Raw genomic sequence first — 15208 nt, forward strand, 5'->3', positions numbered from 1 at the left:
TTAAGAAATAAAAACTGCACAAAACGAACAAGTTGAAACTTTATTGCATCACGTTTAAAACCAAAATACTAAATTCTATATCTAAAGATATGTGAGCGATTCATGCTAGAAAAATCTGAAGTTACATAAATGTTGTGATTAAACTAAAAGCAGGTTTGTGTCCTAGCTTGAAATGTTTACTCGTTTAGTCCGTTACATTATCCCAGCTTTTTGTCTTCCTGGATCTTCTGCATGGTCTCAGTCATGAGCTGACAGGCCTGCTTGTGTTTTGGCCAGTGCTTCACCTGACACTGTCTGTAGGGAAGAAACACAACACACCAGTCACAAAATCACACCCAACATTTATTTACTAATAAAAAGAAATAGAGTGGCATACATCTGCATCCAACTACCCTGAGACAAACTAAATTAAACACAACTGGAACAGTTGGGTTTTAATTAGGGGTATCGGAGTAAGGGAGGTTGACATTATTCAGGATTTCATTTCTGTGAAATTTGAAACACATATATAATTTGCCTAACGTAATTATTATGAATTACTGCAAAGTTTGTTGCAATAAATCAGTTAATCGCATGATAAATTAAAACAAGCTCAATAATTTCCATTTGTATGATTTATCATTTTTCTCTTTTCTGTCTTTCTGCCAAAAATTGGATGACAAAAGTCTTCAGTCTGGTGCTTTGGTCTCAACTTTAGTTTAGTTTAGAGACTTCATAGCTCATTCTATTTGTTTCCTTTTTATTTATTTTGCATATTTAAAATGTCTTCCAGTTCTAGTGTTAAGTGTTCATTAGAAATTAAATTATTATTACTACTATTACGCCATTACACTACTTCAAAATGGTCTCAAAACAATAATATTACAATTTATTCTAAAAACTTCTGGAACAATTTATCATCCAGCAAAATGTGTCATGGTGTCATGACTGATTGCATGATTTAAAAGCTCAATACAAAACAACATTTTGTGGTATTTTTCCACAAAATGTGTGTGAATATTATTGCCAGGCCCTTTGAATGTGGGGTCTGTCTCCCCTCATGTCTCACCTGCTGCAGTACCACTCTCCCTGGCATCCAGAGCATCTCTTTGGAGCCTCTTTCCCGCAGCATCCACACTTTGGTTTCTCCGGGAGCAAACGCTCCATCACATCCAGGCTGTAAGTCTGCGCCAACCTTGGCGAAACATGTTTAAAGCAGCGGCTCATGAGCTGTTCCTGTACACACCTTGACCTCACAGTGTCTTTATTTAGCGTTACCTCTGGGCCTGTTGCTGCAAGTCGCTGTCAGACGGGCTGAAAGTTTCTTTGACCTGATATTTAGCTATTCCTTTCCACTTCCCAGAATTTTTTCTGATAATCTGGCTCCACATTTCTGGGATCTAAACGTAAATAAAATCCAGAGGATGAGCGTGCAGCAGTAGGGATGATGAGTGCATGTGTGTGACAGTGACTACCTGCTCCAGAACCAGATCTTTCTTTGGTGGGGCTGGGTCTGAAACAGCCAAATGGGCCAGAAAGCGCTGGAGCTCAACCAAGTTCGGTAACTGATCGATCAGCACATCTGTCAAGAAACCCCTGAGCTGTGAACAGCACAGCAGGAGTCAGGAGGAAAAAAAGTGCTTGCAAGAGGATAGTCAAGGCTCTCTGGTTATATAATTACTGCTGCAGGAAGAGAAGCTTATAATAGGAGGAAACTGAGTGATAAACAACCTTTGGAGAATGAACCTATGCTCTACAAGAGAAGGAGATCAGACAGGATGTAATGAACAACAACATGGAGCAGTGATACTTCCAAACCATGAGCTCAACTTTTAACAAACCCGTAAAATTAGACAGACGACGCCCTGAGCGTAAAAGAAACAGGTAAAAATCCGGTGTTTGTTTCAGTGCAGACCTTTAGAAGTTGGTTCTTGTTGAAATTGTTGAAGTCGTATTTTCTTTGGCACTCCTCCTTCAGGATCAAATTGTAAAGAGCCAGCCAGACCTGGCCGTCAAGTTTAGTCATCTTCACATGGTCCTCTGCAGAAATCCTCTGCCATTTGCCATTGATGTACTTTTCTACTTGGCCTGCAGGGGGCAGCAGAGAGAACGTAGAGGCTTTCAAAAGTATTCACAATCTGCCAATGAGTCAAACAATCGAATGGTCAATGAATATGAGCTCAATAATTTTTATTCTGATGATTAATATTTTTTAAAGGGAAGAGATAGATAGATATCTCTCTGCTCATCTGAGCTGCAGATGGTGTGATCTACCTTTGCTGCTCCGACTCCAGGGGCAGGACTCGACCAGCTGAACCAGCACACAGGGCATGTTGTGTGTGCAAAGCATACGATTGATGACGCTGATGCTGGGAGGAAAAATATGGTATTTGTATTCTGTACCCCACTCGTCATCTGTTAGATGTTTAAAGTTTTCATTTTACTTTGAAAAAAATTGAGTTTGTGGTCGAACAAGTAGCTTTAAATTGATTCCTACCTCTCGGTATGATCTGCGATGTAACTCAGCACAGATATCGCTTTCAGGGAGATTTCAAACTCCAGTGCAGCACTCTGCATCTGCAGCTCCTTGGTTGGGTGAAAATAAAATTCATGCAACTTCTACCTCTGTTTCAAAAGGTTCAGCAGTGAGGAAAAAGCTACAGTATGCAGAGAGAAGCGTCTAATTTTACCTCTAGAGAAGATATCTGGGTCTGATAATCATGGGCAGCAGCAGCATGGAACTTGGTTGCTTCGCTGGCCAGCAGGGTCAGCTTACGATGGCAATAATCCACCAAGTCAAGAAGAGAATCATCAGCTGCCTCACAGGAATCCTGAACAAGCAGACATACAAAACACTGACTTCCTAAAGGATTCACACACCCCATTCCAAAACAGAAGATGCTCTGGTCAGACTAAAATTGGACATTAATACAGGTCAATACCAGAAGAAAACCTGTTGGAGGCTGCAAAAAATAACCTTCCAACAGAATATAAACTCTAAAAAGAGCCATAGTAGAAATACTCTACAATATATTGAGAAGGTAGAATGGCCCAGTCAAAGTCAGAACGTAAATCCAATTAAGAATCTGAGGAGAAAAGCTTAAAATTTATGTTAACAACTGATAGCAATATTCATCTTGAGCTATTTTATGAAGAACAATGGAGACAGATGTTTAAAGCTGGTTGAAACAATCATTTTAAGAATGTAATTTCCTAAAATGAAGGCCTGTGTTTATATTTAACACAGATCTATCTGTGTTAAATATAAACACAGATAGATCTGTGTTTATATTTGTATAAAACAGTTATTGGAAAGTAAATAAAAAGTAAAAAAAAAAAAAAAAAAGATTAATTTCAACAATAGGTGATTCAGGGAGACTGAATACAAATAACCAACTTTTCAGATTTTTATTCTCTATAAAAACATGAAAACCAAACAGATGCATTTTCTTCCACTTTAACCATTACACACTTTTTGTGTTGGTTTGTCATACAAAATCTCAATAAAATACATTTTTACTTCAGAGAATGTAGGTATTATAAATATTTAAGAATTTACAGACCTTATGAAACAATATTGTTTCAAGCAGGTTAATAATTGTAGCTTCATGGCGGATCTAAGAGAGACAAAAAGACAAATAAACAAACTAGCATGAGAAGCTGATTATAGATGCTGCACATCTTTAACTTGCCAGCATATAAAGATGAAACGTGCTCTTAGGGTTGAAGTCCTGCAGCTGGCATAAGATGGGAAACACTTTCTGCTTCCACACCTCCACAAGGATCATCTCATGGACCAGAACTGGTATCTGCAGAGAGGGATTTATGAATAACATCGCTGTAAATTGTCATGTTTGCATTTTAAGACCTGGAGGTCACCTTTCCAAAGGACACCAGGAGCTCCTTGACAAACTCATCATGCATGGCTGACGCGCTCAGAATGGCCTGCATGTTTAGCTTTTCAATAAACTCGTGCTGTCTGAACCACCTGAGGAAAAAAAATTAGGAGGTTTTATAAACAACTGCAATGTGAGACCCTTTCTTGATCAAATCCATACATAAGTAATCAGTTCCAGCTTTTCACACCATAATTGCAAAATGTATTCCCAGTGTAACTGAGCTCTGCCTTCACTCAGCATTCAGGAATTTCTCCCAGCTTGGCAGCAGCTGGGATGGTTCTTGAAAAGCATGTTCAAAGAGAAATGAAATACATAAAAACCTAGATTAACCCAGTTAAACCATAAGACTAAACGATATAAATGTTGACCAAATGTTATTTATTCCATGGCTAAGTGAACGTTCATTTTTGAACACTGAACATTCGATTTTCAGGGCACGTCACCGAACGTCATCAGAACCATTCGCTTTCTTTCAAAATGGCGTTTGGCTCACAAAGCACTCGGAATTTAATCACACAAAAATCTGAAGGGATTTTCTGCAGCTTTTATTAAGGAGTGTCAGGATGAAAAGGTTTTTAAAAAATGTTTTTGTACAACTTAAGAGAACGAACAATCTAGATTTGTTTCCTTTCATGTCAGTTATAATCTTTCTGTTGATCTTTATCGTCTTCTTCTGTTAGCTTACATTAGCTGGTGCTAGCGTTAGCTTCTGATCTTACCTCACAGAGCCCACGTCTTTGAGGGAAAAGATTTCCAGACTTTGAATAAACCCCTCAGCTTCAACCGGCAGCACTACCGATGTATCCATTTTAATAGTTTTGATTATCCCGCAAAACGTCGGTAAATATGTAACCTTTGCAGTTACTTCAGTAAATTTCTTTGAAAGTGACCAGCAACTGGGAAAGAGATACAGGTAGTTGTCAAGGTAACCGTAAACTAAGTGCAGTTTGCAGTGTTGGCCACGAAGAGGCGCCAGATTATCACGTAAATCACAAGCTGGAACGAATGATTTGATTGGCTGGTACGTTGTTAGGCAACGGCATCTTCAGTTGTACTGCAGCCAATCACAGTCAATCATTTGAGAGCCGAGTACAGAAAGGAAGGCAAAGTTCAAATCCCTAATAGTGAGCTTTCCACATGCATTTACTTAATATTATTTAAATAGCTCAACCTTCTTAAAACTATTGAGTAAACCTTGATTAGATTGTTATTTTAAAGGACGGCATTGGAAAAAGATTTTAATAGGAAGTGTTTTTTGTTAAGCAATGGTTTATTATGATAAAAAAAAACATTTTCTTCATACTTTCTGAATGTTTTAACACTAAACTTTGACTTTTGTTTTTATTTGCTCCCATTTCTTTTGTGCAGTCTGTAAGTACGTCACAAAGCTATTATAGTTTACCAAGATTTTTCCAGCAGCCAACATTGAGATAATTTTTGTCCTTCTTTTAATTTCCTTTATGTGTTTGAACTACACAGTTTGATGTCATGGTCAGACAGAACAACAAAAATTTATTCAAAAAGTAGCCAAAAAAATAAAAACTGAATATGCCTGAATAACTGAAGATCAAGATGACTTCAAAATAAAAATAAAGAATTAATACAATATTTCAGGCACTTTACACTTAAAGTTTAGTTTCGATCAGTGATTGTATGTAAGCTTCTAAACTTCGTAAGAGTGTGGTGAAGAAGATTTTTCAACCAACTGATTCAATTTTTCAGTTTTACAGCCTGTGAAACCTAAACAAAAGTAAAAATAAATAAAAAATCAAGGTACACTTTGTTTTGTTCAGTCTTATAAAGACATTGTGCAGTTACTTGCTTCACTACGAGTTTCAAAACAAAGACACAAAATTTCATGCAAATGGAGACTTTAAATGCATATCCCAGTATTTGACATTATTTTTATTCAACCCAACTTGTTCTACAGTATGAAGAAAAAATTAATTTCTGCGCAGCAATAAGTTATCCCAACAGTTAGGTAAATGTAAGCATTTCCTGCTCAGTATTTCCAAGTCTGTAGGCCATGTACCAATGGTTCTGTGTAGCTGCAAAGGTTAATGTTGTCTGGCATTTACAGTAAATATAGACCTTTTTTGTCACAATGTAAGCAGGATATGATACAGGAATAACCATATTTTGGTTTACACAGTAACAGTTAAAACACACACACAGTAAACCTGAGTAGGAAACAGTTTAAACTGAATTTTAACATATTCTAGTTAATCCCCAGTTATGCCCTCTTCTAGACTATTGTTTACAAAACAAGGAGAAGTTAATAACCAGACTCAGGCGAAAGTTAGTCACAGTCTTTTAATGATATAAATAAATAATGAATGAAAAACAGAGCAAAGACATTTACAAAACATAACTCAATCTTTGAGGCGTCTCGCTCTTGGCTGTATTGGTGGAGGCTTCTCGGTACATGGCTTCATTTAACATCACTTCCAGCAGATGACGATATTAGGGTCATTTTCCAAACGTTCTTCCAACTCCTGGTAACTGATTCCTGTTAAAAATCAGCACACACTTCAAAATACATACGAGACTTTCATGTTGAGTTAAAATAATATCTTATGTTAAGCAAGTAGCATCCCGAGCAGTTAAAAATAACTGCAATGGGTTATGTAGTCAAAAACATTTGTATGGATACCTGTTCAGAAATGAGACAAGAATATTTTTATTTATCTAATTCAGAATTTAAAATAGTCTGTGGTTGGTTTTAACTTTAAACATTAATTATTATTTTTTGATACCTTCCAAAAGAACTGTACCAGAACCAACAATCTTCTGGTTTTTGAGAGACATTTTTGGCCAAATAGCAGCTGTTTAAGCAGGAAATGTCCCGTTCCGTCTTTTAGACAACGCTGAGACAATCAAATCTTTTTTTAGCTGTGGTTCTGGTACTTAACACAAACAGGTGTTTCTCCAAGACTTTAAATACATCATGCCTTAGGAAAAAGTTAAACATTAGATCTCAGAATTAGGCCATGGAGCCTCTTTCTTTAGGCTCCTAACAGACCAGGAAACTATTAATAACTGAGATTTTCATTCAGTTTAGATTATATTTTCAATATTCTTTCTGTCACAGTTCACTGGTCATGGACTGAATATAGTGCATATTTTGCAGTGCAATGTTTCTGTAATTTGAGCTATAAATAGTGTGCTGAACTTTAGCAAGAATTTTTTAAACCAAGGAAGTGTGTCAGCGTTCCTTTCGTCTGAGAAAATACCAAAATGGGTGTCAGTACTAGGATGAGCTACATGGCCCAATCTGTGACGAATAACTGAAGCGTACAAGGTTAAAGAACCCCCAAAAACTGAGTTTAAATAGAGCTGCTGAACTTGCCTGTTTTGCAGCAGATTTCATCATAACTATGACAGCCAGTGTAGAGACGAGGCGGTCTGCTTCTCTCATCCCGGACCACCTTCACAGGATACTTCTGAAGCCGTCGGATGAGATTTTTCATCAGTCCGAACTGGATTAGCCTCCTGGGTAAAACAAAACACACACTTTGTTAAACAAGAGTCACTCTGACCCGATATTTCCAGGGCAGCTGAGTCACTTCAGGAACTGATACGCTGACCTCTCATCAACCCTTTGAAGTTGCTGCGCGTAGCGAGAACAAAGGTCTCGCACTGTCGTTCCAGGACTGAGACCGCAGTAGAGCTGGAACACGTCCCGGAGGCTGGCACGTTTCTGACCTGATCATGACCCAAAATGCTGCAATCAACCTCTGAAAATCAATCAAAATGTCATCTTCAAGCAGATGTTTTCCTTACCCTGTTTGGAGACGTAGCTGAGGCATTCGTCCTGAAGGGATTTGTCATCAACGAGGCTCTGAACCTTTGGGGTTGTGCAGTAGACATTGGAGTACTGCGAAGGTCAACAAGATAGTCAACCTAAAAACAGTCTGATTACGGCGTTCCTACAACAATGTTTTTCCAGACAGATTTAAATTTTTGGCCCTTTTTTAAAATTATTTATTTATCTCTGTGCAAGCATTATTTGTAATGGATGCTTGGACAACAACATCAATAAAGATTTTAAAAATAAAAATAAAAATTTCCTCACACGGCCTTGCCTGGAAATGCTAAAAACCAATTACTGCTAAAACCAACAATATTTTCTATAAATTCTTAGAAATAGCAAGAATCTTGTTAGCGTGAGCTAATAATTCTGTTATGTACTAATATTTTACATTTTGAGGTTGGCCTTTGGGCTATTTCATGAACAGTTTCACAACACCAATTCTGCCCACATTGGAAAACATTAAACAACATGTTGTAAAATTAGGTCAGTACCTGGAATATGGAGACCAAAGTCACAACACCATAATACCTGGAAGGACAAGATAGATGCAGATATATCAGTTTTCACTGTTTGTCCTAGAAGACGCGAGGACTTTAAAAAGCAACACAAACAGCTGTATAATTTAAAGCAAATAAACCGTACTAAAAATACCAAAATCTATAAGAACTACAACAGATTTTCTGGTCCACTCATAAATGACAGGAATGAACTCACAGCAGGTTCTGCACAGCGATACGAACAAGATTCAGCTCGACGTCTGCTTCGGCTGAGATTTTCTGAATGTGCCTGAATCCATCGATGTAAGGCAAAATCTAAATAAAACAACATAACAGATAATGAGCTTCACAGCCTCATTCGTTTGAAGAATGCAAAACTATGTTTGCTATTAGCATGAGCATATTGTTTTATTACAGTAATAACACTGAACCGCATCAATAAAAAGCCGACTTCCTATTAGAGAAGCTCGTTTCCCAGCAAAGAAAAATTTGGAAAAGTCATCACTTTTTTCCAACGTGATAAAAAGTTTTACACAATAATCTTTTAACAACTGCTTCTTGGAAATCTGGAGCATGACATGTTGATATTAGCAACCACAAAGTGCTCATCCTGCCTGCTGAGTGGTGAGGTCCCACTGAGACTTTATGAAAAGCTCTTTGGATTCGGTGAAGACGGGGACGTCGTACTCCTGGACAGTGGGGGGGTCTCTCCGCTGCTGGATCAGTTTTAGCTGGATGGTGTTGGAGTCGTCTAGAGAAAGAAAAGGGAAAAAAGTTACAAACCTCACCCTCATTAAGGAGTTATTTCCCTGTTATGCAATTATATGTCTAACTAATGTTCTGAATCATAAACCCAGCTTTAAAAAAACCCAAACCTGACAGGGTGAAAGGTAGGGCTGGACAAAATGGCTGACAAACATATCACAATATAAGCGTTTCATATCAGTCGATATCAATAATTATTGATTAAATTTTTCCTTTAAATATCAGAAATCCAGCCAAACTAGTGATGTGCTCTTTCCTGTTTTATCCAGTTTAAATCCATGCTGTTTACTTTTAAGCAGTCAAGAGGCCCAGTAAACTGAGCAGCTAAGCGCTGAACATCAGCGATAAATAAGAAAACATGAGGATAAAGTAACAAAGTTAAGCACACAATAAATTAAACGCGCAATTCAAAACACAATAAAATGACCCAGTAAAACTGATAAAGTTAAATAAAAATCAAGTCTCAATTGGATTAAAGGCAAATGAGTAAAAGGTTTTCAGACGAGTTTTCAAAATGGACGCTGAAGAGCTCGAGTTTACATTTGTTCATATTTTTAAGGCTATTAGTATTTATTGGCGTTCTCAAGGAATCAAGAAAATAGTGAAAGTAACTTTCCTGATTCCTGACAATTTCGTTTTTGGTTTTATCATTTACTATTTTAACAATATTATCATAATAAAATAAAACTTTACAATAATGACAAGCAATAGAATAAGTGCCCTTTTGTATTTTGACAGTTTCTGTTTCTCTTGGTATCACAAAGTAAAGTGGCTCAGTAAACGTTTTCACATTTTGTCACATCACAACCCCAAACTTTATCTGACAAACAAGCAAAAACCTGACAGGTTTGCCAAATTGTAAAGGAAAATGAAGCATGGTTTATCATTTATTTCTAAACACAAATCTAACATGTGAGAATCAATTTGTATTGTAATTCTTTAGTCTAGGCCACTTTATTAGAGTAAACATTTGCAAAATGCAGCCAATGGTGCAACTTGGCTCAAGATAACCTCAGGTTTAGTGACTGCTTTTGTTTTAATAATAAATACTTTTCATAACACTTGAAAATCTGGCAGAGCTCCAGCTTCTGGCAGAACAACAAAAAAGATAGTCAAGGCAATGGGTTATATCAAAGCACATTCATAAGTTTCAAAGGTCCAGTCAAAGTCCAGACTAACGGTATTGACTCGAGGGTCAATACCTCGTTACAATTTTTATAATTTTTCACATTTTTATTTAACAAAGTCACATATTCTGTATGCTAAGGGCACAAAGTAGTATTATCGAATGTCCTTCCTCCCACCAAACATCTCTATAATTATCAAAGTTGTTTGTAAATCTGCTATTATTTACAGTTTTCCATCTCTTTATCTTTTTTTGTTCAAACATATAAAACACAACCTTGGTATTTTTAATTAGTTTCTTGAGTATCTGTATGTTTATTTTCAGAGCAGTGCATCTCATCTTGCCTTGTACATTTGACCTCACTGTGGAGTATAGCATGTTTTTATTATTACTTATCTTTATGTGCATCATGTTTCAACATGACATCGCAACGCTCCCTTGAGGAACAACAATTTCTATTTTCTATGTTTCTATTTAATTCTATTCTACAATTATAAGCTGCGTTGTGTATATTTACCACATAAAATCCCAATAAAACAGTTAAAATGTGTTAAAATTTGAAAGAGTTAAAGTATTACATAACAAATTACACGTGTGGCCATGAAGTTGTAAATCATTGTTTCACACATGAAATGAGAGCTTTAGTAGCTGGAAACTGACAGGCAGAACAAGATTATAATCACTATGAAGACTTTATAAACAAGTTATAAAACCACCAAGCTATCATCACCTGGAGCAGACGCAGGGGGAAGGTGCAAACGTTTACTCTTATAAAAGTTATTGTCTCAAGATCTAATAAAAGTTATTAGTCCCTTAAAACAAGACAAACACAAAACACTTTACAACCTATCATTGCTTGTTAAGCAAACATTAAATTTTATGTAATTTCTTTGAAGTTTTCTCCACGTAATTTCAGTTCTGAGTCATAAAATTAATCTTGAGTCACATATTTCATAAATATTGAAATATTATATTGCTATACTATATTACTATAGTATAGCAATACAGATTAGCCTTTATGCAATGATCACTGTGCAATAAATTAGCTAATGATTCCACACATTTGTGCAATTCAAAGCACTACTATGTGACAATTAACAACTGTGCTTTTATTTATTTTTTGAATTTTAAACATGTAAGACTCCTCCAGCCTCTTCCATCCTGTTCAAATGCAACAAAACATATTTTACAATATAAATTAGGTTCTAAATGGTAAAGATAAACAGCTGCATTGATTCAGAGGCTTTAATTTCAGTGGCATTTATAGGACGGCTGTGAGATGAATGCCATATTTTATCTTCAGTTTGAGAAAATGGAGATTTTCATGAAGAAAATAAAATAACAGAGGCAAACATTGTCTTTTAAAAGTTTCAGAGTGTTTAGAAAGAGATCTGCAAAGCTGCAAGATTTAATTTCTTGTGATTTCATTCCAACAGTTTTACTTCCTTGTTCAACTTCTTTTTGACCATTTTGACATGATATCTAAATTTTTTTAGAGAAACTAATCTCTAAAAAATTGCTGAATGGAGAACTTTGAGTTCTCCATTCGGCATCAACTCGTCTGGATTAATTATTTTGTCTAGCTCAGGACTCTTGGTTATTGCCATCATCAACAGCAGCTTAACTTCAAGGTGGTGCCTCCACACAGTAAACATGCTGCTGTGAAAACTTAGCTGAAGAAAACTTGGCTTAAACAAAATAGTCACTCTTACAAAATATATTTTATAGAGGTAGCCAGGCCAATAAAAACAACAAATAAAACCAGCTCAAGAGAAAATTTCCATCTGGGATTAAATCTCTCCATAGCACCGATTCTGATCTACTGAGAGTTTTAAATCTTTTAGTAACAGATTCTGGTGATATTGAACTCCTGGTTTTACTGAATTTAACAGCGGCCTACAAAACTATTGATCAAAACGTTCTCATCCTGACGCTGGGCCGATGGATCAGCATCACTGGTTTCAGTCCAACCGCACTAGCAGATGTTTTTGTCTTAGTTTCTGTGGTTTGAGCTTGAACTCTGCTGCGCTGGCCTGGGGTGTACCACAGGGCTCCATTCTTGGACCTGAGCTGTTTTTCTCTTTACCAGCTGCCAACTTTGGCTAAGTTAATTGTTTTTAAATGTGTTGAATAAATAAATTAGATTTTATTGTTGTTTGGATCATGAGAACTAAGGTCTAGAGAGAGATCAGTTCAGTTTTAGGATTTCCTTCAGCTGGGAAATTCCCCATAGAGATGGTTCACAGTGTAGCAACAACAGATCTATTTTTAAAGCCACTTTCACCACAATTTAAATGAAAGTTGCTTCTTTCTCACTGTGCCTCTCATGATAACAAATTTTGCTGGACAATTACTTGTCCCAAAACTTACTGCGATAAACAATAATGTTGTTTTGAGACAATTTTCAAGTTATATAATGGTAATAATAATGCAAGAACATATTCTCAAGGATCAATAAACTTTACATTCTAATGAACTTTTAACACTGAAACTGGAATACATTTAAAATGTCCAAAATAAACAAACAAATCAACACATAAAATTAATTATGAAGTCTCTGAAAACAACATTGTCCTTCAAAAAACTGCTAGTTGACCAAAGCACCAAACTGAAGACCAGTTTTTTTTGGAAAAATTTTTAATCAAGCAAATGTAAATGATTGAGTTTGCTTTCATTTATCATACGATTAATTGATTAATTGTGTATTGTGACAGGCCTATTTGTCACTATACAAAATGGGAAAAATTTAAATATTACCTATGGGTAATGTGCAGGCTCCTGTAGCATTAAGATCTTCCAACAATGTCGACATTATGGGTAAAAGTTTCTGCTTGCTCTCCTCCTTTGAAATAAAGCCACTTTCCAACTGCAACACAGCAAGGAGAAAATATTAATACGATCACCAAATCATTTTATTATAAAAATATGAAGCCATTACAGCTGTAACAACATGATATAGTAATAGTAAAGGTTTACTCTTTACCTCCAGAGTTGTGAGGTACCCAGCCAGCTTTTTCACAATTGGCTCAAGAGCGCATGTGTTGGTCTGAGCATCACAGACAAAGCCCAGGTTAAAGAGGAGAGCATTTCGGCTGTACTTTTTATGCTCGATGCACACTGGACAGCCGATTAGCTTCTTCTCCATAGCAGTGCTAAAAAAATAAATAAATAAAATAAATGTCTAAAATAAATAGCTATATTGAAACAGAACCAAACCAAAACATTTAAAAGACAGTGTTGGATGACATACACTGTAATTAATTTGTTTTGTAGCTCTGGCTTGGTGATGATGTAAACTTGGACCGTGTCGAACAATTCCCGTGAAATGTACTCCTCTGGTACCTGCCAAGAAAAGGACAGAAAAATAAATTTACCCATCAGTATTTTGGGATCAAGTCTTTAAAAACAACTACAAAAACAACAAAAAAATATCACAACAAATAAAACAAAATTTACATTTATGTATCAAAAACAAATTAACTTTGATCCTGACTCCAGTTTTTACGGTACTAGACAGTGAAGTATTTTTCTCCAGATGTTCGCTGACCACTTAAACTTAAAAAGTGCATAAAAAGTCAATTATTTGAGCTTTGACTGTCTTTAGAGAATTGGTCTGATTATCTAGTGTCAGCAAAAAGTTTGCAATACAAATTCAAATTCAGAAATGCTTCATTCTTTCCAGAAGGAATTTAAATGTTGTTGTAGCTCATATTATGCATTGCAGTGGCTCTGAAAAAGCCTCTGAATGAAAACACTATGTTGAGGTTCACCAGTCTCATGAATAGGATGGATAGGGTTGTCTGTAATTTTATGAAGAATCCTTCTTGTTCCAGGAAAGTTCCCACTAGTTTTTCAGCCTCTGTTTTGTTTGCTTAGATGAGACATTAAGCAGTTTTATGACATATTCTCAAAGATGCTAACAGAATACGAGTTAAAGGAGCATCAACCTTATGTCTTTGAACCAATCGACGGTCCTATGAATGGAGATGAGATAAAAAGTGTAGAATATAAACTGGTACAAATTTGTCAAGATTTCTGTTTGCTTATTTTTCCAAATGACTGGTTTCTGTGCACTATCATCACTGATAAGACCATTAAAGGTATTTGAAAATGAAATCTAGCCAATTCAGTCTGAGCTGGTACACTTTCCCAACAATTGATGTGATTTCACATGCAACTCTGTAGAGAATATACAAAAAACCTGTAAAGGAGGATATCTGAAAAAAGAAGCATTTCAAGAGGAGTAGTTAACATTAAACTATTTTAAGGCAGCAACAAATAGTCTGGCTTGTCAAAATCTAGAACTACTATTCGACAACTTTTAAATGCATCCCTTCTCCGACACCTGCAATAAGTACGTAATTTAGCTCTGCAGAGGCCTGATAATTAGTAACTCATTTGACTCAGGAATGATGCATCTAAAAGTTGAGGTATATTAGCTCTCTTGAACAGGCTTACCTGATACGTTATCTTTGGACCCAGAGTGGGGTGAAACTCACTGAAGAATATGCACTCTATTCGAGTTGTCATGTTCAACAGGGACCTTTCACTGTTCACCTGTTAAACTGAAATGAAGATTACTGGATCCTCCCCCTGTGTGTTATGCTAGCTGCTAGCTGTAGCGTTAAAAACGAGAAGCTGAGTTCTTCTAAACAAACTACAAACAGCCACAAAGTTGTACGACATATAAACAACAGTGATATTGAAGTGAAATAGAGATAAGTGACGTCGCTTTGTTGTTTAAACCATCTAAAAACGCTGCAAATTGTTCAGCAAACTGTCCAAAGTGACGAGACAACACTGATGCGTTCAGGGTCTCCACGGAATTTATCCTTTTAAACACTCTAATCAAGAAAACAGGAACACGTGAAGACTAAAATTGGTTACAGTAAAAGTAAATATTTTGGTCGTTGAACTGTGTAATATTTGCTTTTAGGGTTTTTGAATGTCTGAGGTCCCACTCTGTCCTCCACTAGGATGGAAATGTCCCCTTTAAGTTACTAATTTGTAAGCTAACATTTGGATTTTTTTAATATGTTTCACACTAAAATTATGTTATATAAGAGTGTAGATACATTTTTTAAAGTTTTCGAATCTACTTGACACCCAACTACAAGACAACAATTTG

The 15208-nt window shown here is 36.2% G+C and overlaps 2 protein-coding genes across 2 annotated transcripts; both read right to left on the reverse strand.

The window, feature by feature from the left end:
• Positions 1-26: 26 nt before the first annotated feature.
• On the reverse strand, positions 27-4807 carry zmynd10 (zinc finger, MYND-type containing 10). Its single transcript, XM_055027123.1, has 12 exons — positions 4598-4807; positions 3859-3967; positions 3672-3788; positions 3543-3596; positions 2670-2810; positions 2477-2565; positions 2254-2348; positions 1895-2067; positions 1455-1580; positions 1258-1379; positions 1049-1174; positions 27-294 (listed from the first exon to the last, which is right to left on the reverse strand). Exons 1-12 carry the CDS (start codon positions 4684-4686, stop codon positions 198-200), a joined length of 1338 nt encoding a protein of 445 aa, XP_054883098.1. The 5' UTR covers positions 4687-4807; the 3' UTR covers positions 27-197.
• A 1365-nt stretch (positions 4808-6172) lies between these two features.
• Positions 6173-15133, reverse strand: nprl2 (NPR2 like, GATOR1 complex subunit). Its single transcript, XM_055026181.1, has 11 exons — positions 14539-15133; positions 13331-13422; positions 13064-13232; positions 12838-12946; positions 8804-8940; positions 8407-8504; positions 8184-8220; positions 7662-7755; positions 7466-7583; positions 7228-7370; positions 6173-6387 (listed from the first exon to the last, which is right to left on the reverse strand). Exons 1-11 carry the CDS (start codon positions 14608-14610, stop codon positions 6320-6322), a joined length of 1137 nt encoding a protein of 378 aa, XP_054882156.1. The 5' UTR covers positions 14611-15133; the 3' UTR covers positions 6173-6319.
• Positions 15134-15208: the final 75 nt, after the last annotated feature.

The sequence above is a fragment of the Poeciliopsis prolifica genome, unplaced genomic scaffold (genome assembly GCF_027474105.1).
Source record: "Poeciliopsis prolifica strain line A6 unplaced genomic scaffold, Auburn_PproV2 SCAFFOLD003, whole genome shotgun sequence".
NCBI classification, from domain to species: domain Eukaryota; kingdom Metazoa; phylum Chordata; class Actinopteri; order Cyprinodontiformes; family Poeciliidae; genus Poeciliopsis; species Poeciliopsis prolifica.

Bases quoted from the DNA above. Each gene is read 5' to 3' on its own strand.
- nprl2 (XM_055026181.1), bottom strand. From the start codon at position 14,610: ATGACAACTCGAATAGAGTGCATATTCTTCAGTGAGTTTCACCCCACT. The intron at 7,756-8,183 runs GTACTGACCTAA...TGACCTTCGCAG, and splicing joins CTTTGGTCTCCATATTCCAG to TACTCCAATGTCTACTGCAC. The intron at 7,371-7,465 runs GTCAGCGTATCA...TGTTTTACCCAG, and splicing joins CTTCAAAGGGTTGATGAGAG to GAGGCTAATCCAGTTCGGAC.
- zmynd10 (XM_055027123.1), bottom strand. From the start codon at position 4,686: ATGGATACATCGGTAGTGCTGCCGGTTGAAGCTGAGGGGTTTATTCAA. The intron at 3,968-4,597 runs GTAAGATCAGAA...TTTTTTCCTCAG, and splicing joins AAAGACGTGGGCTCTGTGAG to GTGGTTCAGACAGCACGAGT. The intron at 295-1,048 runs GTGAGACATGAG...TCTTCCCTACAG, and splicing joins GGAGAGTGGTACTGCAGCAG to ACAGTGTCAGGTGAAGCACT.